A 24,914-nucleotide genomic window follows, 5' to 3' on the forward strand; every position below is an offset into this window, starting at 1 on the left:
GCTGGGTTCAAAGTTACAGCTAAAGATAAATTGTATCTCACCAATATTTTTAAATATTACAGACAGCTTAGCATGTGTCTGTCTCACATATAAATAAATGGTGAACATACAAAAGCCATCGAAGCTTTGACATAAAAAAAGTAAATGAATGAAATTAGCAATAAATGCCAGATCTGAGCTGAACTTCAGACTTTATTGAAAAATGTTTATAGACCCCGTAATCACATATAGAAAAAACAGATGCATGTAGCAAGTTCCCAATTCCCAACAACAAACAAAGCATGCAAACTGATATTCCAATTTAAGATTCAGGACTCTAAGGAGTAAACGTATCTATCGTGCAATCATAACCTTGAGTGAGTGCAAGTGCTGCACCTCCTATCATGAGAGGATTTGAGGCAAATAACATTCCTGTTGCAACAATACCCATGGAAGCAGCAGCCATCACTTTACACCAAGCACGTTTTTTCTCCTCCTCTCTGATCCTCTCTTCCTCTTCCCTCTTTCTTCGCTCTTCCTCCTCCTCCCTCTTTTTCCTCTCCTCCTCAAGTTTCTCCTGGGCTCTCTGGTACATCTCATTGGTGTAGTGACTTCCTCCGTTGGACTTCACCATTTTCTCTATCTTCTCCAGGAGCTCTCTGACCTGGATTCTGCTTCGTCTCTTGTCATTGATGAGTGAATGGTATCTTCCTCCGCACAGGTTTATCAGTCTTTGTAGATGTTTGCTCTCTGCCACGTAGTCGTCCACAGATTTACCCTCTAGCGAGTCAGCATGTGTAAACAGGACTATGGTATACATGGAAGAATCTGAGCCATAATTATCCTGGATCCACGTCACAGCTGCCCTCTCCTCATCAGTGAATCTTGACTTGAGACTGATCACTAACAGAAAAGCATGGGGTCCAGGAACTGACTGGTTAATACACTCCTCAATTTTTAACTTCACTTCTTCTTGTGTTTTGTTTGTGTCAAACAGTCCTGGGCTGTCGATGACAGCGATGTTCCTGTCACCATCGTTGACCTCTTCTCTTTGACAGCCTTTAGTCACAGACTCAGGGGATATTTCCTCTCTGAAGGCATTTTCCCTCCCCAGGATGGTGTTTCCAGAAGCACTCTTTCCTGCTCCGGTTTTTCCAACCAGAATGAGTCTCAGGTCTTTCAGATGTGTCGAACCTGTGGACAATTAATGGTGTCAATAATTAAAATAGTCGATTTTAGGAGGTGTGTTGTGCATGTGGGAGGTGTGATTGTTTAAATGTTAAAAATATTTCAAATGATTTGTCAATGATTATTGATAAAATGAATTAGTGAATGAATGAATGCATGGTTGGATCAAGAATGTAACTATGTATTCCCATTGTCAGTCATAAGGAGCCGATACATCGCTAGCTTTAACTGAACAGCTAAAAACGGGAGCATGCCTGTGCTCCCTCAGCCCTATGTTCCCTCAGTTCAGGGCCTTCGCCGGTGCCATGCTATTGTTCCGACTGCCCAGCCCAATAGACTGAAAAATGTCCTAATGGAACGAAATCCCATTTGTCCGACAGTCCGTTATTATCTCGAAAAAAAAACACAGATTGCCCCAAGTCCCATTGCTCAGAAATACAGTAAACGCATGTGCACAGCACAGTCCTGATCTTTTTTTCTCTGGTGAAGGCATGTCCCGCCCTATTCTAACTCTGATTGGCTTACCCTGATATTCTTACCCTAACCCAGTGGTTCCCAATCTGGGGGGCGGGACCCCTAAGTGGGCCCAGAGTTATAAAATGGGGGGCGCTGCGAGAGGAGGTTTGGGAACCACTGAACGAACCCTTAGCTCACTCCACATACCTAAACTTAACCAACCCAACCAACAAAGGCAAGAGGAAGGCTACTAGCCAGACTGCCTCTTATCGGATATTGTCAGTGTGATATCTCAAAAAGTTGTAGACAAATTTTAACATGAGCCGGGGATGATGCTGAGGGAACATCGGCTTGACCCCCTGAAGACACTGATTGCTAAACTACAGTGACCATATTTTCAAACCCCCAGACCGGGACCCTTCAGTGTACCGCACGTTCATGCAGGCGTATATTCATGCACGTGCACATCCACATGCTAATATGCACGCCTATGGTGCATGCACATTAGCGCGTGCGTGTGATCAGAGAGGAGGCATTATTATAGGTGGGTGCCTTAGAGGCTGTGACAATCAGGCCTTATCACATTCACTACTTTCACCCATGGATGTATAAAGAGAACTGGATACAGTGTTGGAGGCGGGATCCTGTTCATTCCTATGAAAGTTGCTCAGTGGCGCATGATGCCAAAATGGCTTGAGTTTTTCAGGTAGGTAGCCTTGCTAACGCTAGCTGAGATTCTTCAGCCACCAGTGTTTTAACTTTAGCTCTATAGCAAACCACATTTAATTAAAAATGAAAGAAACGTAGCGTTGTATTGTGCTACTTTTCCCTTGTAGATACAACTAAGGTGAGATGCACTATTTGTGACAAGAAAGTGGCACACAGCAGCAACACGAGTAACCTCTTTAAACATTTAAAAACAACACACCCTGCAAGTTAAGTTTGCTGAACAAACACAAGAGATACATCCGAGTCTCCTGCACCACCCACTGTCAACAAAAGACGTCACGTTGCAGGAGAGTTTTGAAAGAGGTAAAGCAAGGCAAATATCCAGGTACAGGTAGAACCGTTAATAGTTTGTTATTGCTGTGTCTGTCTGTCTACCCCAAATTCCTAAACATCATTATCACAATCTCATTTTAAATTTGATTGTTACAGGAGTTTCAACTTTATAATCATGTGCACAACAACAGTAAAGCAGTCATTGGCAATGAAAATCTTGGATCGCTCATTAAATATGCAGCCTATTAAAAAAAGGAAAATCACGCAAATGAAAGCAAAATGACAATCTAAGACATCAAATAGTGTATAAAAATATAGGGCTTAAATATAAACATAAATTAAATGTAAAATAAAGTAAGCTAAAATAAATTTGTGGAAGATCGTTACTGCAAGTGAATGCAAACAGTCTCAGGTATGTGTGTCATGTGATTTGCCTTTAAGTGTAATGATATGTTAGTATTTTTCTAAAGATTGCCATTATTTATAAAAAAAAAAAAAATCACATACCAATTTAAGAAATTATCAGTATCGGTAAAATTGGAACAAGAAGTATCGGTATCGTATTGAAGTTGAAAGGTTTGGTATCGCCCATCCCTACTCAACAGATAGATGTATGTTTTTGACTTGTCTGATAATCAGTATGAGGGCTCCATATCTTTATCTCCAAATCCTGCAGTGCCCGTGACATTGTGTCCTTTTAGATGACGTACCTTTGTGTTGGTTTTGGCAGTGAGCCGTTTCACCCCATAAAGTGACCAGCACAAGCAGGGTGCAACCTGGGATCCAAGCTTTTCCTCCCAACATCTCTGTAACGGCTGATCTCTGTCAAAAACTAAACAAAATAATGAAAAAGATTAAAAGAAATTTCTCAGGTAGCAATTAAATGTTTTGATTAAAACAGAAGTGATAAAATAAATGGTACCCTGTTTGGTTATATATTCAAACAATGTATTTAAAGCCCTCTTCTTACATTAAAAGATAATTTTTTTACATACCTGTACACGTGTTTCCTCAGCTGTCTGATATGTTGGCAGGCGAAGAGATTCTTTTAAGGCACAACAATCAGCACACACCTAACTGTCTAACTGCCTGAATAGTTATGAGTCAGATATGGGCTTCTCTTTCACATGACTGGGTCTAGTTTCATTTCCTGGAAAACAGCACTGAAACCAAAGCAGGATCCATGAGGAGGGAGTCATCTACTGGTGGCAGGAGGAATGGCATTGGTTCAGGTTACAGAAATGTGTGTGATTGTTGCTTTGTTGCTAACGTTAGACTAGCTTTTTCTGTTATGACATAACATAACCAACAAACAACACAAATAAATAAACAACTGAAGGTGAAACCAGGGCTTTCTCATGCATCTCAAAGATTTGTGAATCACTTTTCTTAAAAAGCAATGGAAACTTTATATTTGTTTTATGTAAAAAGGTGACAAGTTAAAAGTTGTAGTATTAATCCAGACATTTAAGTGGGACAAACATTTAGAGAAAGAAAAGATCTAATGTTTTTTGTTTGTTTGTCAGCAGATGGTTAGCTTAGCTTAGCTTAGCATGGCTGCTAATGAAATTAGCAATAAATGCCAGATCTGAGCTGAACTTCAGACTTTATTGAAAAATGTTTATAGACCCCGTAATCACATATAGAGAAACAGATGTATGTAGCACCTTCCCAATTCCCAACAACAAACAAAGCATACAAACTGATATTTCAATTTAAGATTCAGGACTCTAAGGAGTACACATATCTATCGTGCAATCATAACCTTGAGTGAGTGCAAGTGCTACACCTCCTATCACAAGAGGAACTGAGGCGAGAAACGCTCCTGTTGCAACAATAACCGTGGAAGCAACAGCTACCACTTTACACCAAGCAATGTTTTTCTCCTCCTCTCTGATCCTCTCTTCCTCTTCCTTCTTTCTTCGCTCTTCCTCCTTCTCCCTCTTTTTCCTCTCCTCCTCAAGTTTCTCCTGGGCTCTCTGGTACATCTCATTGGTGTAGTGACTTCCTCCTCTGGACTTCACCATTTTCTCTATCTTCTCCAGGAGCTCTCTGACCTGGATTCTGCTTCGTCTCTTGCCATTAGTGAGTGAATGGTATCTTCCTCCGCACAGGTCTATCAGTCTTTGTAGATGTTTGCTCTCTGCCACGTAGTCCTCCACAGATTTACCCTCCAGCAAGTCAGCATGTGTAAACAGGACTATGGTATACATGGAAGAATCTGAGCCATAATTATCCTGGATCCACTTCACAGCTGCCTTCTCCTCATCAGTGAATCTTGACTTGAGACTGATCACTAACAGAAAAGCATGGGGTCCAGGAACTGACTGGTTAATACACTCCTCAATTTTTACCTTCACTTCTTTTTGTGTTTTGTTTGTGTCAAACAGTCCTGGGCTGTCGATGACAACGATGTTCCTGTCACCATCGTTGACCTCTTCTCTCTGACATTCTTTAGTCACAGACTCAGGGGACATTTCCTCTCTGAAGGCATTTTCCCTCCCCAGGATGGTGTTTCCAGAAGCACTCTTTCCTGCTCCGGTTTTTCCAACCAGAATGAGTCTCAGGTCTTTCAGATGTGTCGAACCTGTGGACAATTAATGGTGTCAATAATTAAAATAGTCGATTTCAGGAGGTGTGTTGTGCATGTGGGAGGTGTGTTTGTTTAATGTTAAAACTAGGCCTGTCAATCGATTAAATATTTAATCACGGTTAATCGCATAACAACATAACTCAAGCCCAACAGGCAACAACAGCTGTCAGTGTGTCAGTGTGCTGACTTGACTATGACTTGCCCCAAACTGCATGTGATTATAATAAAGTGGGCATGTCTGTAAAGGGGAGACTCGTGGGTACCCATAGAACCCATTTTCATTCACATATCTGGAGGTCAGAGGTCAGGGGACCCTTTTGAAAATGGCCATGACAATTTTTCTTCACCAAAATTTTGAGTAAGTGTGGAGCGTTATTTAGCCTCCTTTGCTAGTTTGACATGGTTGGTGCCAATGGATTCCTTAGGTTTTGTAGTTTCATATGATACCAGTATCTTCACTCTAGCTTTAAAACTGAGCCCGCTACAACCTAAAAAACGTAAGTTGCGTTAATGCGTTAAAGAAATTAGTGGCATTAAAACAAATTTGCGTTATTATCGCGTTAACTTTGACAGCCCTAGTTAAAACTATTCCCAATCATTAGTCAATAAGTAATGGATAAAGTACAGCTAGCGGGTCATTGTTGTGAAAGAAACCCTGACAGGGTGATGTCACAGCAGAGGGGTCTCTCTTCGCCCTGAAGGGGTTTCTTTCACGACAATGACCCGCTAGCTGTCCATTATCCCGCTTATTACACGGCTACTTACTTAAGAAATCAATAATTTGGCACAAAAACGGTCTGCCAGAGTCCGACATCAAAACTGCGCCCATAGCAACGGTATGCTATACATAGCAACGTTGTGCTATACATGCTGCTATAAAGAAATAACAGAGCGTAGAACGCCGTGATTGACCAATCAGAATCGAGTATTGAACAAAGCCGTGTAATATTTATTGATAACCTCACATTTTACTGCTTTGGTTTTAAAATATTGAAAGGGTGGTTGGATCCATGAAGTAATTCTATGTATTCCCATTCACAGTCATAAGGAGCCGATGCATTGCTATAGCTTTAACTGAAAACACTGGTTGCTTAACACACTGAGCACCAGCCTATAGCTGAAGCTAACTTTCATAATAAAAACTACACCAGCCTGTGCATGTCATCACAAACATACTGGTCTGCTTACTGCTGTAGCATCACTCTAGAAATGATGGGAACTGTAGCTAAAGCATTTAGCTCACAGAGTTAGCTACAAGCGAAGAGTCTCTGCAGTGATGCTGCAGCAGTGATGCTATGCAGCTCAGCAGGGATGATTAACACCGGCACTGTAGGTTTATGATGAAAGTTAGCTTCAGGTAGGTAGCCTAGCTAACACTAGCTGAAAGTGTTCAGACACCAGTGTTTTAACTCAAAAATAAAATGACTGTGAAAGATAAATAGAAGAGTCAAATACTGTGAATTCAATTTTAATGTATTTAATCAATAGATTTATAGGTGCATTCATTGTTTTTGACTTGTCTAATAACCTTTACTAGGCTACATTTTGTTAGTTCAAGGACTCCATATCTTTTGCTCTCCTCATGACAAACCTGCAGTGCCAGTGACATCGTTTCCTTGTAGAACAACAAATTAATAAACTGAATGCAAACAGTTACAGGTTTGTGTGTCATGTGATTTGCCTTTAAGTGTAATGATCTTGGGGTTTTTTTCTTTCTAAAGACTACCATTATTTCTAAAAAGAATTCACATACCAATTCAAGAAATTATCAGTATCGGTACAATTGGAACAAAAAGTATCGGTATGTTATCGACTTAAAAAGGTCTGGTATCGCCCATCCCTAATCAACAGATAGATGTATGTTTTTGACATGTCTGATAACCTTTTACTACATGTTGTCAGTTTAAGGGCTCCATATCTTTTACTCTCCTCTCATGACAAACCTGCAGTGCCAGTGACATTGTTTCCTTATAAATCACGTACCTTTGTGTTGGTTTTGGCAGTGAGCAGGTACTGTATGTGTATCATGTGATTTGCCTTTAAGTGTAATGATCTTGTTTTTTTTTTCAAAGGTCAACTTTATTATCCCACAAGGGGAAATTCATGTGGTCATATACACGTCTCATAAAAACAACATATAAAAATCTCACACACTTCCCAGGATCCTAAGCACAGCGCAGTCCCATGCAAATTCCCCCCCCCCCCCTCCAGCACACACACACACACACACACACTAGCAGAACATCCAGTACAATACCGCCGGTACAAAAAAATTCACCCTCCATAATATAAAATATAAACTCTATACAAAGTGCAATCCGACAGTCTTAGTATACAGAGAAACACCGTCCAAAACAGTATACAGTATAGGGTGGGCTACAGCCTATTTACCTCTCGTTTAGGAGTCTAATTGCTGTCGGCACAAAAGATTTTCTATACCTTGTTGTTCTAATTTTTTTCTGCAGGAATCTGCTATTTGATCTGCTACTCCTTTTGAATTTTTGATGGAGAGGATGGGTAGGATCATTGAGGATCTGATCTGCTTTTTTTAGAATAAGGTCCCTATACAGCTGTGCTGTAGACACCTGATCGATCCCAATGATCCTGCTTGCTGTCTTGATCATGCGCTGCAGTTTAACATGAACTTGAGCACGCATGACTGCATGTTGTCAGTTTAAGGGCTCCATATCTTTTACTCTCCTCTCATCTCAAACCTGCAGTGCCAGTGACATTGTTTCATTATAAATCACATACCTTTGTGTTGGTTTTGGCAGTGAGACGTTTCACCACATAAAGTGACCAGCACAAGCAGGGTGCAACCTGGGATCCAAGCTTTTCCTCCCAACATCTCTGTAACAGCTGATCTCTGTCAAAAAACAAACAAAATAATGAAAAAGATTAAAAGAAATTTCTCAGGTAGCAATTAAATGTTTTGATTAAAACAGAAGTGATAAAATAAATGGTACCCTGTTTGGTTATATATTCAAACAATGTATTTAAAGCACTCTTCTTACATTAAAAGAAACATTGTTTACATACCTGTACACATTTTTCTTAAAAAGCAATGGAAACTTTACATGTTTTAATGTAAAAAGGTGACAAGTTCAAAGTTGTAGTATTAATCCAGACATTTAAGTGGGACAAACATTTAGAGAAAGAAAAGATCTAATGTTTTTTGTTTGTTTGTCAGCAGCTGGTTAGCTTAGCTTAGCTTAGCATGGCTGCCTGTCTGCCTCCTCTTCCATAAGTACTATAGAGTACTAGATAAATGTATAGGTAGCTTGTAGGGCTGTTACGAATACCATTTCTTTGGTCTTCGAAGCTTCAGTGGGAAATATTCTAATATATTAAAAGCTTAGGGACAGCGCCGCTGCAGCACTACTGCTGCACAGATTGATATGTGCTGGGTCCAGGCTTCAAGGCTAATGATACACGTGACTGTTTCCAGGATAAGCTGGGGCCCTGTGTGATGAGAGCTTCTTCTATCTCAGTTCTAATAAGTAGCAGAAAAAGAATGGTGAATCTGCAAAGAAACAGGAAGATTTTTACTGATTGTGCTAATTTATCAAATTTAGCATTGATTCCTTGCCAGCCAAACCATGTCCCAAAAAATAATAATAATGCTTCTAGCACATTAAAGCTAGCCCTGTTAAACGTCAGGTCTTTGGCAGGAAAAAGTTTTTTAATCAATGATTTTATTATTGAGCACAAGCTTGATTTTATGTTTTAACTGAAACTTGGTTAGACCAAAATAACAGTGCAGCTGTTCTTATCGAGTCAACTCCTCCCAACTTTAGTTTTATGAGCGAAGCTAGAATGCATAAGAAAGGAGGTGGAGTTGCCATATTGTTTAATGATTCTCTCCAATGCAAACAGATATCTTATGGACATTTTGCTTCTTTTGAATATGTCGCTGTTCAGCTGAACTCCTCTTCTCGAGCTTTGTTTCTCAATATCTACAGGCCACCTAAATACTGTGCAAACTTTTTTGATGATTTTACTGAACTGCTGTCTGTAATTTGTGTTGACTTTGACTGTGTAGTCATTGTTGGTGATTTTAACATCCATGTTGACAACCAACAGGACAGAGGGACCAAAGAACTGTGTCAGGTTCTTGATAACTATGGAATGAGTCAGCATGTGACAGAGCCCACACACAATAGGGGACACACTTTGGACTTAATCATATCAAAGGGCCTGAACATTTCCAAGGTTGTAGTGATGGATGTTGCTCTGTCTGATCATTCATGTGTATTCTTTGAGAGTACTCTTCCTGTGCACAGAAATGATAAGACAGAGGTAATCACAAAAAGGTATATCACTGAAAATACCAGTGATCAATTTGTTCAGGCTTTCTCTTCCACACCCACCCTCCCCTGGACCTCTGTCAATGAGCTTGTAGATAATTTCAATTCTAAAATGACAAATGTTATTGATACCATTGCACCCACCACGGTGAAGATTGTCTCTGGTAAGAAAAAATCTCCATGCAGAAATACCATATTGGTAAGAAATGAAAAAAGAGAGTGTCGAAAAGCTGAATGCCAGTGGCGGAAAACAAATCTACAAGTTCATTATGACATCTATAAAGAGAGACTTTGCATTTATAATTCAGAACTGAAAAATGCAAGGCAGTCCTTCTTCTCTGACATCATCACCAAAAACAATAACAATGCACGTGCCCTGTTTGCTACTGTCGACAGGCTAACAAACCCTCCTGTGTCAGTAGCCTCTGAACTTTTATTCTCCGGGGCCTGCAATGAATTTGCTTCCTTTTTTACAGAAAAGATTCACAAAATCAGACAAGCAGTCACTTCCTCCATAGCAGGTACAGGATGTTTGTTTCCCCTGCGTCCACTTAAACCTGGCGCAAATACCATGACACAGTTTTATCCAATAAATCAGACATACCTGGAGGAAATCATACAACATCTAAAAACCTCCTCATGCTGCCTTGACATTCTGCCAACAGGCATCAGATTGTATGGTCTCAGAGCTTTTACAGATTGTTAATGCATCTCTTGTTTCAGGAGTCTTCCCACAGGCCCTGAAAACTGCTGTCATCAAACCACTCCTCAAAAAGAACAATCTGGACTCATCAAAAGTAAATAACTACAGACCGATATCAAATCTTCCATTCTTGTCTAAAATAATTGAAAAAACAGTTTTTCAAAAATTAAATAGCTTTCTGACACTAAACAACTCTTTTGATGTCTTCCAGTCAGGTTTTCGACGAAACCACAGCACTGAGACTGCTCTTGTTAAGGTCTTCAATGACATCCGATTGAACACAGACAGTGGTAGAACTACGGTTTTAGTTTTACTGGATCTCAGTGCTGCATTCGACACGGTTGACCATAATATATTACTGGACCGACTGGAAAACTGGGTGGGTATTTCTGGCATAGCACTCAGCTGGTTTAAATCATACCTAAAAGACAGGGACTTCTTTGTGTCTATAGGTAATTGCAAATCTGAGCTGAACAAAATCACATGCGGAGTTCCCCAAGACTCCATCTTGGGGCCTCTTTTGTTTAACATCTACATGCTCCCACTGGTTTTTGATAACAACAAAATAAATTACCATAACTATGCAGACGACACACAAATGTACATAACTCTATCACCAGAAGACTACAGTCCAATACAAGCACTGAGTGAGTGCATTGAACAAGTCAATAATTGGATGTGCCAGAATTTTCTTCAGCTGAACAAAGACAAAACTGAGGTTGTAGTTTTTGGAGCCAAAAAAGAAAGATTAAAGGTTAGTGCTCACCTACAATCTATAATGTTAAAAAGCTCGGACCAAGCCAGAAACCTTGGTGTAGTGATGGACTCTGACCTGAGCTTTAACAGCCATATTAAGACAATTACAAAGACAGCCTTCTATCACCTGAAGAATATAAGAAGAATTAGAGGACTGATGTCTCAGCAGGATTTGGAAAAACTAGTCCATGCATTTATCTTCAGCCGACTTGACTACTGTAACGGCGTCTTTACTGGTCTTCCTAAAAAATCGATCAGACAGCTGCAGCTGATTCAGAACGCTGCTGCTAGAGTCCTCACTAAGACCAAGAAAGTGGATCACATCAGTCCAGTTCTGAGGTCTCTACACCGGCTCCCTGTCTCTCAGAGAATTGATTTCAAAATAGTGCTGCTGGTTTACAAAGCACTATATGGTTTAGAGCCAAAATACATTTCTGATCTTCTGCTGTGTTATGAACCGTCCAGACCTCTCAGGTCATCTGGATCAGGTCTGCTTAGTGTCCCCAGAGTCAGAACTAAACATGCAGAAGCAGCGTTCAGTTTTTATGTACCAAATATCTGGAACAAGCTCCCAGAAACCTGCAGGACCTTCTCCAACTCTCACTTCTTTTAAAACAAAGCTTAAAACGTTCCTGTTTGCGGGTGCCTTTTATTAAACCAGATAATGATCTGACACTGCACTATAATTTTTACTCTTTTGAGTTTTATGCAATTTTAGCTTCTATCCTAGCTTTTATTTTTAGCTTGTTTTTATTTTCTAATCTTTAATGTTTTAATGTTTTAATGTTTTTATAACTGTTTTAATTATTTCTTAATGTTCTTTTGCATTTTGTCGCAATGTTCTTGAATGTTTCTGTAAAGCACTTTGAATTGCCCTGTTGCTGAAATGTGCTATACAAATAAAGCTGCCTTGCCTTGCCTTGCCTTGTACACACACGCACCTCTACACAAAGCAAACACTAATATCCATCTGAGAATAACTCATTATAATTCATGATGAATATGAATAATGAATAATATTCTGAGATTATTCCTTATTTCATGGGCTATTTTGGGATTCATACATTATAATTACATACTTATATACAACAAAACAAAAAATGAAGCATTCAAATACTGATTTGGAGGTCGATCACCATGGCAACAGTTGGAGCTTCGAAGCATTCAGGTCAGCCCTAGTAGCTTGTTGGGTTCAAAGTTACAGCTAAAGATGAATTGTATCTCACCAATATTTTTAAATATTACAGACAGCTTAGCATGTCTCTGTCTCACATATAAATAAATGGTGAACATACAAAAGCCATCGAAGCTTTGACATAAAAAAAAGTAAATGAATGAAATGAGCAATAAATGCCAGATCTGAGCTGAACTTCAGACTTTATTGAAAAATGTTTATAGACCACATAATCACATATAGAGAAACAGATGTATATAGCACGTTCCCAATTCCCAACAACAAAGAAAGCATGCAAACTGATATTTCAGTTTAAGATTCAGGACTCTAAGGAGTAAACATATCTATCGTGCAATCATAACCTTGAGTGAGTGCAAGTGCTGCACCTCCTATCATGAGAGGATTTGAGGCAAATAACACTCCTGTTGCAACAATACCCATGGAAGAATAAGCTATCGCTTTACACCAAGCACGTTTTTTCTCCTCCTCTCTGATCCTCTCTTCCTCTTCCCTCTTTCTTCGCGCTTCCTCCTCCTCCCTCTTTTTCCTCTCCTCCTCAAGTTTCTCCTGGGCTCTCTGGTACATCTCATTGGTGTAGTGACTTCCTCCGTTGGACTTCACCATTTTCTCTATCTTCTCCAGGAGCTCTCTGACCTGGATTCTGCTTCGTCTCTTGTCATTGATGAGTGAATGGTATCTTCCTCCGCACTGGTTTATCAGTCTCTGTAGATGTTTGCTCTCTGCCACGTAGTCGTCCACAGATTTACCCTTTAGCAAGTCAGCATGTGTAAACAGGACTATGGTATACATGGAAGAATCTGAGCCAAAATTATCCTGGATCGACATCACAGCTGCCCTCTCCTCATCAGTGAATCTTGACTTGAGACTGATCACTAACAGAAAAGCATGGAGTCCAGGAACTGACGGGTCAATACACTCCTCAATTTTTAACTTCACTTCTTCTTGTGTTTTGTCTGTGTCAAACAGTCCTGGGCTGTCGATGACAACAATGTTCCTGTCACCATCATTGACCTCTTCTCTGTGACATTCTTTAGTCACAGACTCAGGGGACATTTCCTCTCTGAAGGCATTTTCCCTCCCCAGGATGGTGTTTCCAGAAGCACTCTTTCCTGATCCTGTTTTTCCAACCAGAATGAGTCTCAGGTCTTTCAGATGTGTCGAACCTGTGGAGAATTAATAGTGTCAATAATTAAAATAGTCGATTTTAGGAGGTGTGTTGTGCATGTGGGAGGTTTGTTTGTTTAAATGTTAAAAATATTTCAAATGATTTGTCAATGATTATTGATAAAATGAATTAGTGAATGAATGAATGCATGGTTGGATCAAGAATGTAACTATGTATTCCCATTGTCAGTCATAAGGAGCCGATACATCGCTAGCTTTAACTGAACAGCTAAAAACAGGAGACCCTTCAGAGTACCGCACGCTCATGCACGCGTATATTCATGCACGTGCATATCCACGTGCTAATATGCACGCCTATGGTGCATGCACATTAGCGCGTGCGTGTGATCAGAGAGGAGGCATTATTATAGGTGGGTGCCTTAGAGGCTGTGACAATCAGGCCTTATCACATTCACTACTTTCACCCATGGATGTATAAAGAGAACTAGATACAGCGTTTGAGGCGGGATCCTGTTCATTCCTATGAAAGTTGCTCAGTGGCGCATGATGCCAAAATGGCTTGAGTTTTTCAGGTAGGTAGCCTTGCTAACGCTAGCTGAGATTCTTCAGCCACCAGTGTTTTAACTTAAGCTCTATAGCAAACCACATTTAATTAAAAATGAAGGAAACGTAGCGTTGTATTGTGCTACTTTTCCCTTGTAGATACAATTGCGGTGAGATGCACTATTTGTGACAAGAAAGTGGCACACAGCAGCAACACGAGTAACCTCTTTAAACATTTAAAAACAACACACCCTGCAAGTTAAGTTTAAGTGGAACAAAAACAAGAGATACATCCGAGTCTCCTGCACCACCCACTGTCCAACAAAAGACGTCACGTTGCAGGAGAGTTTTGAGAGAGGTAAAGCAAGGCAAATATCCAGGTACAGGTAGAACCGTTAATAGTTTGTTATTGCTGTGTCTGTCTGTCTACCCCAAATTCCTAAACATCATTATCACAATTTCATTTTAAATTTGATTGTTACAGGAGTTTCAACTTTATAATCATGTGCACAACAACAGTAAAGCAGTCATTGGCAATGAAAATCATGGATCGCTCATTAAATATGCAGGCTATTACAATAAGGAAAATCACGCAAATGAAAGCAAAATGAGAATCTATTACATAAAATAGTCTATAAAAATATAGGGCTTTAATATAAACATAAATTAAATGCAAAATAAAGTAAGCTAATAAAAATTTGTGGAAGACTGTTACTGCAAGTGAATGCAAACAGTCTCAGGTATGTGTGTCATGTGATTTGCCTTTAAGTGTAATGATATGTTTGTCTTTTTCTAAAGATTGCCATTATTTATAAAAAAAAAAAAAAATCACCTACCAATATAAGAAATTATTAGTATCGGTAAAATTTGAACAAAGTATCAGTATCGTATTGAAGTTGAAAGGTTTGGTATCGCCCATCCCTACTCAACAGATAGATGTATGTTTTTGACTTGTCTGATAATCAGTATGAGGGCTCCATATCTTTACCTCCAAATCCTGCAGTGCCAGTGACATTGTGTCCTTTTAGATGACGTACCTTTGTGTTGGTTTTGGCAGTGAGCCGTTTCACCACATAAAGTGACCAGCACAAGCAGGGTGCAACCTGGGATCCAAGCTTTTCCTCCCAACATCTCTGTAACAGCTGATCTCTGTCAAAAACAAAACAAAATAATGAAAAAGATTAAAAGAAATTTCTCAGGTAGCAATTAAATGTTTTGATTAAAACAGAAGTGGTAAAATGAATGGTACCCTGTTTGGTTATATATTCAAACAATGTATTTAAAGCCCTCTTCTTACATTAAAAGAGACATTTTTTTACATACCTGTACAAGTGTTTCCTCAGCTGTCTGATATGTTGGCAGGTGAAGAGATTCTTTTATGGAACAACAATCAGCACACACTCAACTATCTAACTGCCTGAATAGTTATGATTCAGATACGGGCTTCTCTTTCACATCACAGGGTCTAGTTTCATTTCCTGGAAAACAGCACTGAAACCAAAGCAGGATCCATGAGGAGGGAGTCATCTACTGGTAGCAGGAGGAATGGCATTGGTTCAGGTTACAGAAATGTGTGTGATTGTTGCTTTGTTGCTAACGTTAGACTAGCTTTTTCTGTAATGACATAACATAACCAACAAACAACACAAATAAATAAACAACTGAAGGTGAAACCAGGGCTTTCTCATGCATCTCAAAGATTTGTGAATCACTTTTCTTAAAAAGCAATGGAAACTTTACATTTTTTTTATGTAAAAAGGTGACAAGTTCAAAGTTGTAGTATTAATCCAGACATTTAAGTGGGACAAACATTTAGAGAAAGAAAAGATGTAATGTTTTTTGTTTGTTTGTCAGCAGATGGTTAGCTTAGCTTAGCATGGCTGCCTGTCTGCCTCCTCTTCCATAAGTACTATAGAGTACTAGATAAATGTATAGGTAGCTTGTAGGGCTGTTACGAATACCATTTTGTTTTGGTCTTCGAAGCTTCGGTGAGAAATATTCTAATATATTCAAAGCTTAGGGACAGCGCCGCTGCAGCACTACTGTACACACAACACCTCTACACAAAGCAAACACTAATATCCATCTGAGAATAACTCATTATAATTCATATTGAATATGAATAATGAATAATATTGTGGGATTATTCCTTATTTCATGGGCTATTTTGGGATTCATACATTATAGTTATATTCTTATATATAACAAAACAAAAAATGAAGCATTTAAATACTGATTTGGAGGTCGATCACCATGGCAACAGTTGTAGTTTGCTGGGTTCAAAGTTACAGCTAAAGATAAATTGTATCTCACCAATATTTTTAAATATTACAGACAGCTTAGCATGTGTCTGTCTCACATATAAATAAATGGTGAACATACAAAAGCCATCGAAGCTTTGACATAAAAAAAAGTAAATGAATGAAATTAGCAATAAATACCAGATCTGAGCTGAACTTCAGACTTTATTGAAAAATGTTTATAGAGCACATAATCACATATAGAGAAACAGATGCATGTAGCATGTTCCCAATTCCCAACAACAAACAAAGCATGCAAACTGATATTTCAGTTTAAGATTCAGGACTCTAAGGAGTAAACATATCTATCGTGCAATCATAACCTTGAGTGAGTGCAAGTGTTGCACCTCCTATCATGAGAGGATTTGAGGCAAATAACATTCCTGTTGCAACCATACCAATGGAAGCAGCAGCTATCACTTTACACCAATCACGTTTTTTCTCCTCCTCTCTGATCCTCTCTTCCTCTTCCCTCTTTCTTCGCGCTTCCTCCTCCTCCCTCTTTTTCCTCTCCTCCTCAAGTTTCTTCTGGGCTCTCTGGTACATCTCATTGGTGTAGTGTCTTCCTCCGTTGGACTTCACCATTTTCTCTATCTTCTCCAGGAGCTCTCTGACCTGGATTCTGCTTCGTCTCTTGTCATTGATGAGTGAATGGTATCTTCCTCCGCACTGGTTTATCAGTCTTTGTAGATGTTTGCTCTCTGCCACGTAGTCGTCCACAGATTTACCCTCCAGCAAGTCAGCATGTGTAAACAGGACTATGGTATACATGGAAGAATCTGAGCCATAATTATCCTGGATCCACGTCACAGCTGCCCTCTCCTCATCAGTGAATCTTGACTTGAGACTGATCACTAACAGAAAAGCATGGGGTCCAGGAACTGACTGGTTAATACACTCCTCAATTTTTAACTTCACTTCTTTTTGTGTTTTGTTTGTGTCAAACAGTCCTGGGCTGTCGATGACAACAATGTTCCTGTCACCATCGTTGACCTCTTCTCTGTGACAGCCTTTAGTCACAGACTCAGGGGATATTTCCTCTCTGAAGGCATTTTCCCTCCCCAGGATGGTGTTTCCAGAAGCACTCTTTCCTGATCCTGTTTTTCCAAGCAGAATGAGTCTCAGGTCTTTCAGATGTGTCGAACCTGTGGACAATTAATAGTGTCAATAATTAAAATAGTCGAATTCAGGAGGTGTGTTGTGCATGTGGGAGGTTTGTTTGTTTAAATGTTAAAACTAGGGCTGTCAATCGATTAAATATTTAATCACAATTAATCGCATGATTGTCCATAATTAATCATGATTAATCGCAAATTAATCACACACTTTTTATCTGTTCAAAATGTACCTTAAAGGGAGATTTGTCAAGTATTTAATACTCTTATCAACATGGGAGTGGGCAAATATGATTGCTTTATGCTAATGTATGTATATATTTATTATTGAAAATCAATTATCAACACAAAACATGACAAATATTGTCCAGAAACCCTCACAGGTATAATGATTTTTTAGCATAACAAATATGCTCAAATCATAACATGTCAAACTGCAGCCCAACAGGCAACAACAGCTGTCAGTGTGTCAGTGTGCTGACTTGACTATGACTTGCCCCAAACTGCATGTGATTATCATAAAGTGGGCATGTCTGTAAAGGGGAGACTCGTGGGTACCCATAGAACACATTTTCATTCACATATCTTGAGGTCAGAGGTCAAGGGACCCCTTTGAAAATGGTCATGACAGTTTTTCCTCGCCAAAATTTTGAGTAAGTGTGGAGCGTTATTTAGCCTCCTTTGCTAGTTTGACATGGTTGGTACCGATGGATTCCTTAGGTTTTGTAGTTTCATATGATACCAGTATCTTCACTCTAGCTTTAAAACTGAGCCCGCTACAACCTAAAAACCGTAAGTTGAGTTAATGCGTTAAAGAAATTAGTGGCATTAAAACAAATTGGCGTTATTATCGCGTTAACTTTGACAGCCCTAGTTAAAACTATTCCCAATCATTAGTCAATAAGTAATGGATAATGTACAGCTAGCGGGTCATTGTTGTGAAAGAAACCCTGACAGGGTGATGCCGCAGCGGAGGGGTCTCTCATCGCCCTGAAGGGGTTTCTATCACAAAAATGACTCGCTAGCTGTTCATTATCCCGCTTATTACACGGCTACTTACAGTCCTCCAGAGTCCGACATCAAAACTGCGCCCACAGCAACGGTCTGTTAAACATAGCAACGGTCTGATATAAAGAAATAACAGACCATATAACGCCGTGATTGACCAATCAGAATCGAGTATTGAACAAAGCCGTGTAATATATATTGATAACCTCACATTTGACTACTTTGGTTTTAAAATATTGAAAGGGTGGTTGGATCCATGAAGTAATTCTATGTATTCCCATTCACAGTCATAAGGAGCCGATGCATTGCTATAGCTTTAACTGAAAACACTGGTTGCTTAACACACTGAGCACCAGCCTATAGCTGAAGCTAACTTTCATAATAAAAACTACACCAGCCTGTGCATGTCATCACAAACATACTGGTCTGCTTACTGCTGTAGCATCACTCTAGAAATGATGGGAACTGTAGCTAAAGCATTTAGCTCACAGAGTTAGCTACAAGCGAAGAGTCTCTGCAGTGATGCTGCAGCAGTGATGCTATGCAGCTCAGCAGGGATGATTAACACCGGCACTGTAGGTTTATGATGAAAGTTAGCTTCAGGTAGGTAGCCTAGCTAACACTAGCTGAAAGTGTTCAGACATCAGTGTTTTAACTCAAAAATAAAATGACTGTGAAAGATAAATAGAAGAGTCAAATACTGTGAATTCAATTTTAATGTATTTAATCAATAGATTTATAGGTGCATTCATTGTTTTTGACTTGTCTAATAACCTTTACCAGGATACATTTTGTCAGTTCAAGGACTCCATATCTTTTGCTCTCCTCATGACAAACCTGCAGTGCCAGTGACATCGTTTCCTTGCAGAACAACAAATTAATAAACTGAATGCAAACAGTTACAGGTTTGTGTGTCATGTGATTTGCCTTTAAGTGTAATGATCTTGGGTTTTTTTCTTTCTAAAAACTACCATTATTTCTAAAAAGAATTCACATACCAATTCAAGAAATTATCAGTATCGGTACAATTGGAACAAAAAGTATCGGCATGGTATCGACTTAAAAAGGTCTGGTATCGCCCATCCCTAATCAACAGATAGATGTATGTTTTTTTACATTTCTGATAACCTTGTACTACATGTTGTCAGTTTAAGGGCTCCATATCTTTTACTCTCCTCTCATGACAAACCTGCAGTGCCAGTGACATTGTTTCCTTATAAATCACGTACCTTTGTGTTGGTTTTGGCAGTGAGCAGGTACTGTATGTGTATCATGTGATTTGCCTTTAAGTGTAATGATCTTGTTTTTTTTTTTCAAAGGTCAACTTTATTATCCCACAAGGGGAAATTCATGTGGTCATATACACGTCTCATAAAAACAACATATAAAAACCTCACACACTTCCCAGGATCCTAAGCACAGCGCAGTCCCATGCATACCCATGCTTTTCTTAGAATAAGGTCCCTATACAGCTGTGCTGTAGACACCTGATCGATCCCAATGATCCTGCTTGCTGTCTTGATCATGCGCTGCAGTTTGACATGAACTTGAGCACGCATGACTGCATGTTGTCAGTTTAAGGGCTCCATATCTTTTACTCTCCTCTCATGACAAACCTGCAGTGCCAGTGACATTGTTTCCTTATAAATCACGTACCTTTGTGTTGGTTTTGGCAGTGAGCAGTTTCACCACATAACGTGACCAGCACAAGCAGGGTGCAACCTGGGATCCAAGCTTTTCCTCCCAACATCTCTGTAACAGCTGATCTCTGTCAAAAACAAACAACAAAATAATGAAGAAAAAAAAAAAGAAATTTCTCAGGTAGCAATTAAATGTTTTGATTAAAACAGAAAAAATAGAATAAATGGTGCTTTAAGTTTCTTGGTTGTATAATCAAATAATGTAGGCAAAGCATTCTTCTTACATTAAAATAAATATTTCTAATGTACTACCTGTACAACAAGTGTTTCCTCAGCTGCCTGTCTGATAAGTTGGCAGGTAGAGAAAGCCTTTTATAGCACAACACTCAGCACACACCCAGCTGTCTAACAATGGTGCAAGTTTCACTTTAGCATAACTACATTTAGTTTCATTTCCTTGGACAATACTTCTAGAGCAAGTACATCAAACTCCCACGGAACAGGTCCAAACATAAGAGGTTAATTATAGAGAGGAGGGAGCCACAAATTGCATAACAAGCCACCTTCTGACTTGTCTGATAAGAAGTATGAGGGCTCTAAATCTTTATCTCCAAATCCTGCAGTGCCAGTAACATTTTTTCCTCATAAATCCCGTACCTTTGTGTTGGTTTTGGCAGTGAGCAGTTTCACCACATAAAGTGACCAGCACAAGCAGGGTGCAACCTGGGATCCAAGCTTTTCCTCCCAACATCTCTGTAACAGCTGATCTCTGTCAAAAAACAAACAAAATAATGAAAAAGATTTGGAGGTCGATTACCATGGCAACAGTTGAAGTTTTGAGGCATTCAGGTCAGCCCTAGTAGCTTGTTGGGTTCAAAGTTACAGCTAAAGATAAATTGTATCTCACCAATATTTTAAAATATTACAGACAGCTTAGCATGTGTCTGTCTCACATATAAATAAATGGTGAACATACAAAAGCCATCGAAGCTTTGACATATAAATAAATGTAATAAATGCCAGATCTGAGCTGTACTTCAGACTTTATTGAAAAATGTTTATAGCCCACATAATGACATACAGAGAAACAGATGTATGTAGCATGTTCCCAATTCCCAACAACAAACAAAGCATGCAAACTGATATTTCAGTTTAAGATTCAGGACTCATGTAAACATAAACATCAAGTAAACATATACATCGTGCAATTATAACCTTGAGTGAGTGCAAGTGATCTCTATTCTCTCTAGAAGCTATAAAAGTTGCAATTATTAATTTGGAAGATTAAGAGATTTAGAAAAAAATTAAATTAACATCCATTCCTTTTGGAGCAAACTTTCCAAGCGAACTGCTGAATCGATCTGTGTGACTCTGTGTCATCTTTTCTTTAACCCCCCCTCACGGAGGTAGAGGAGGGAGGGGGTCGAAGCCCTCTCATTCAGCAACTCAATTTTTATTACTGAATAAATCTTACACGTGCAAAAAACAAAATTCCCTCCTCACTAATTTTAGAGTTCCTTACTTTGCACGAAATAGACACATATCAAAAAGCTATATAATCACTGATATTCTGATCAACATTAGTATAAAAATGGAATTCTAAGTCAAGTTATTACTCATTCTCAACAACTTTAAACTTAAGATATTACATCTATTGGTCATCACTGATAAAACATTAAAAAACGTATTACAATAACATTAATGATTATACAACAAAGAAGTCAATACTTCGTCTAACACATGATGACTTTTAAACAAATTCATTATTGGTCAAAATACAATGTGCACATTACCACAGATGAAAACTAGGTGTCTATGTTGCTCCATCGCAGATTCATAGTTGAGGAGGGGGTTAATTTGGTAAATGGGAAAGGGTTACCAGTGTTCCTTAGAAGTCAGAAAAGGTTGACAGTTCTTGTTGATTTAAACGTGGAGAGAATTCTCCCAGAGTCATCAAATTTTATAATTTATTCATCCCTGGATAATGTCAAAATCAACACTCGATGGTCGATAGCAGAGTTTACGTTGCCTTAAGAAAACAACTTGTTTCTTCTTTCCAACTAAAACATCTGTCAGTGACCAGATCTTCCTGGACAAAAGAATCTGTTTTTCTTTTTGCAGTAGATGCAAGACGAGATAAGATGTTTCCCAGAGAAGCACGCATCAATCTCTGTGTGGGTCAAGTCCAATGGCCTGTGAAGAAGCAGAGGAAGCAAAGGAAGCACATAAGGAAGCACAGGAAGCAAAGGAAGCACAGGAAGCAAAGGAAGCACAGGAAGCACAGGAAGCAGAGGAAGCAGAGGAAGCAGAGGATGCAGAGGATACATGGCTTTCCCTTTCCACCAATCTATCACTTTATACAAAGCACTGTTTTTCTCCTCCTCTCCGATCTTCTCTTCCTCTCCCCTCTTTCTTCGCTCTTCCTCCTCCTCCTCTCTGATCCTCTCTTCCTCAAATTTCTCCTGGGCTCTCTGGTACATCTCATTGGTGTAGTGACTTCCTCCGTTGGACTTCACCATTTTCTCTAAAATTGGAACAAAAAGTATCGGTATGGTATCGACTTAAAAAGGTTTGGTATCGCCCATCCCTAATCAACAGATAGATGTATGTTTTTGACATTTCTGATAACCTTTTACTACATGTTGTCAGTTTAAGGGCTCCATATCTTTTACTCTCCTCTCATGACAAACCTGCGGTGCCAGTGACATTGTTTCCTTATAAATCACGTACCTTTGTGTTGGTTTTGGCAGTGAGCAGTTTCACCACATAATGTGACCAGCATAAGCAGGGTGCAACCTGGGATCCAAGCTTTTCCTCCCAACATCTCTGTAACAGCTGATCTCTGTCAAAAACAAACAACAAAATAATGAAAAAGATTAAAAGAAACTATATTAAAGCAATTAAATGTTTTGATTAAAACAGAAAAAAATAGAATAAATGGTGCCTTAAGTTTTTTGGTTGTATAATCAAACAATGTAGGCAAAGCATTCTTCTTACATTAAAATAAATATTTCTAACGTACTACCTGTACAACAAGTGTTTCCTCAGCTGCCTGTCTGATATGTTGGCAGGTGGAGAAAGCCTTTTATAGCACAACACTCAGCACACACCTAGCTGTGTAACAATGGTGCAAGTTTCACTTTAGCATAACTACATTTAGTTTCATTTACTTGGAAAATACTTCTAGAGCAAGTACATCAAACTCCCACGGAACAGGTCCAAACACAAGAGGTTGGTTATAGAGAGGAGGGAGCCAAAAATTGCGTGACAAGCCACCTGCCTCCCTCCATCTTTATCTCCGTGGCATGATGTCGTTCCAGCTGCTGTGAAGTAGTGACTGATTGGACCGTTGACAAACCCATCCCTTTATGACTACAGAGTTCACTGTACTCAAATGGTCTCCACAGTCACTAGATCTCTACTGTATCAGTGGGCAGCTCTTTCCAACACAGTTCAAGGAAAACTCCTCAAAACACCTAAGAACATCAGTGAAAAGGAAAGATAACATAGGTGCAAATTATTCCCCATTTGCTAGAAACCGAACAGAAAGCTTACAGTTAGTACAAATACAATATCCCTTCATCTTCCTCCTAAGCTCGCTGAGGGTGAATAACAAAATGCAAAGCAAAGCATCATGTTTGTAGAACTCGGGGCTTGTGATTGAGCGCGACCTCAGCAGAATAACAATTTTTCCAGCGTAGGACAAGGCCGAGTAGAAAAACAGCGTCGCCTTTCAGTAGTTCATGCTTGGAAGCAAGCCTGTTATCCCATGTGTGTGTCAGAGAAACAGACAGACAGACAGAACAACAGGAACATAATGTGAATCCTCTGCACGTGCAGTCAGAGGCAGGAGCATTTGTTCATAAGTGTTTGGCTGTACGTGTGTGCGTGTGTGTGTGTGTGTGTGTGTGTGTGTGCATGTGTGTGTGTCTTTGTGTGGGCAGTGATTGCTATAACAAAGAACAAGGCGTCAAGTGTCACCACACGTGCAATAAAGTCACACAGGAGAGAAAATGGCTTTGATTTCCTGCAAAGACGAAATGCATTCTGTCATCTCCTTCTGGGTTTTCCAGTTTGATCTTCAGAGAAAAATCCTCTCTTATGTAGGCCTATAGCCAATTTACTCATCCAAAGCAACATGTGGAGGACATAATGAATAGACTAAAGCTTTCAAGGGCTATGGTCACAATTTTTCAAATTTTTTACAATTTTACAAATGTTTTATTTTTCTCAAATAAATGTGTGAGCAAGTGACATTATAAATATAAGGTGTTCAATTTCAATGATATTTTTTTAGCCCAGAACAAGGCACACATGGACCCTGTTATTCTCTATTATCATTTGACACAACATCAAGCCCATGAGCACACAGTCAGCACTGACAAAGCTTAATTGTACAGAATACAGTTTAATGTAACATTTCTGAATGCAGATAATTCAGTCAGAATCTACTTGTAAAACCTAATTAAAATGATACCTGCCTTGACTGATATTCAGATTATCATTTTTTTATCCATAACAAAATAGCATATAAAGGATTAGGCTGTATAAAGTTCATGATCTGTCATGTAATTATCCTATTGTCGGACAGATGGAGTCAAAACCTTATGTGTCATTGGCCCTGTCTGTGAAAACCTACTTTTGCAAAATGCAGAAAAATTCCCCCTGTGGCTGGTGCACTATTATATATCAATATTATTATTATTACTAATGCCTTAATGTGAAAGCAGGATTTTACTGTTGTAGTCGGTTGAGGTGGAGCTCATTTTTAACTATTTGGTATAGGATTGCAACTATTGATTATTTTCATTATGGATTAATCTGCTGATTATTTTCTTCATTAATGAATTGATTGTTTGGTTTGTAAAGATTCTGAAAATAGTGAGAAATGCCAGAGCCCAAAGTAACACCTTCACAATGCTTGTTTTGCCCAACCAACAGTCCAAACCTCTAAATCATTACAAATACATTAAGATTATTAAAATAATTAAAAGGAAAAAAAAT

At 39.1% G+C, this 24,914-nt stretch overlaps 3 protein-coding genes and 1 long non-coding RNA gene across 7 annotated transcripts; all 4 read right to left on the minus strand.

Annotated features, from left to right (window-relative positions):
- Positions 1–219: 219 nt before the first annotated feature.
- LOC119485124 (GTPase IMAP family member 9-like) lies at positions 220–7,261 on the minus strand. Of its 3 annotated transcripts, XM_037764466.1 has the most exons (4): positions 7,202–7,261; positions 3,336–3,447; positions 545–1,173; positions 220–493 (listed from the first exon to the last, which is right to left on the minus strand). In XM_037764466.1, exons 1-4 carry the CDS (start codon positions 7,244–7,246, stop codon positions 317–319), a joined length of 963 nt encoding a protein of 320 aa, XP_037620394.1. In that variant the 5' UTR covers positions 7,247–7,261; the 3' UTR covers positions 220–316. The 3 variants fall into 3 exon arrangements, with proteins under 3 accessions (XP_037620394.1, XP_037620393.1, XP_037620395.1); XM_037764465.1 differs by having other exon boundaries at positions 220–1,173; XM_037764467.1 differs by lacking the exon at positions 7,202–7,261 and adding an exon at positions 3,621–3,666 and having other exon boundaries at positions 220–1,173.
- On the minus strand, positions 4,213–8,128 carry LOC119485125 (GTPase IMAP family member 9-like). 2 transcript variants are annotated; one of them, XM_037764469.1, is made up of 3 exons: positions 7,973–8,128; positions 4,584–5,212; positions 4,213–4,532 (listed from the first exon to the last, which is right to left on the minus strand). In XM_037764469.1, the coding sequence occupies exons 1-3, from the start codon at positions 8,064–8,066 to the stop codon at positions 4,356–4,358; spliced, it is 900 nt and encodes a 299-aa protein (XP_037620397.1). In that variant the 5' UTR covers positions 8,067–8,128; the 3' UTR covers positions 4,213–4,355. The 2 variants fall into 2 exon arrangements, with proteins under 2 accessions (XP_037620397.1, XP_037620396.1); XM_037764468.1 differs by having other exon boundaries at positions 4,213–5,212.
- Positions 8,129–12,335: 4,207 nt separating this feature from the next.
- LOC119484930 lies at positions 12,336–20,361 on the minus strand. Its single transcript, XM_037764112.1, has 6 exons — positions 20,223–20,361; positions 19,927–20,038; positions 16,444–17,292; positions 15,171–15,247; positions 14,885–14,996; positions 12,336–13,342 (listed from the first exon to the last, which is right to left on the minus strand). The coding sequence occupies exons 2-6, from the start codon at positions 20,018–20,020 to the stop codon at positions 12,486–12,488; spliced, it is 1,989 nt and encodes a 662-aa protein (XP_037620040.1). The 5' UTR covers positions 20,021–20,038; positions 20,223–20,361; the 3' UTR covers positions 12,336–12,485.
- Positions 20,362–20,936: 575 nt separating this feature from the next.
- LOC119485128 lies at positions 20,937–22,953 on the minus strand. Its single transcript, XR_005206190.1, has 3 exons — positions 22,936–22,953; positions 22,641–22,752; positions 20,937–22,434 (listed from the first exon to the last, which is right to left on the minus strand). It is a non-coding gene; the product is annotated as an uncharacterized LOC119485128 (long non-coding RNA).
- Positions 22,954–24,914: the final 1,961 nt, after the last annotated feature.

The sequence above is a fragment of the Sebastes umbrosus genome, chromosome 3, assembly GCF_015220745.1.
Source record: "Sebastes umbrosus isolate fSebUmb1 chromosome 3, fSebUmb1.pri, whole genome shotgun sequence".
NCBI classification, from domain to species: domain Eukaryota; kingdom Metazoa; phylum Chordata; class Actinopteri; order Perciformes; family Sebastidae; genus Sebastes; species Sebastes umbrosus.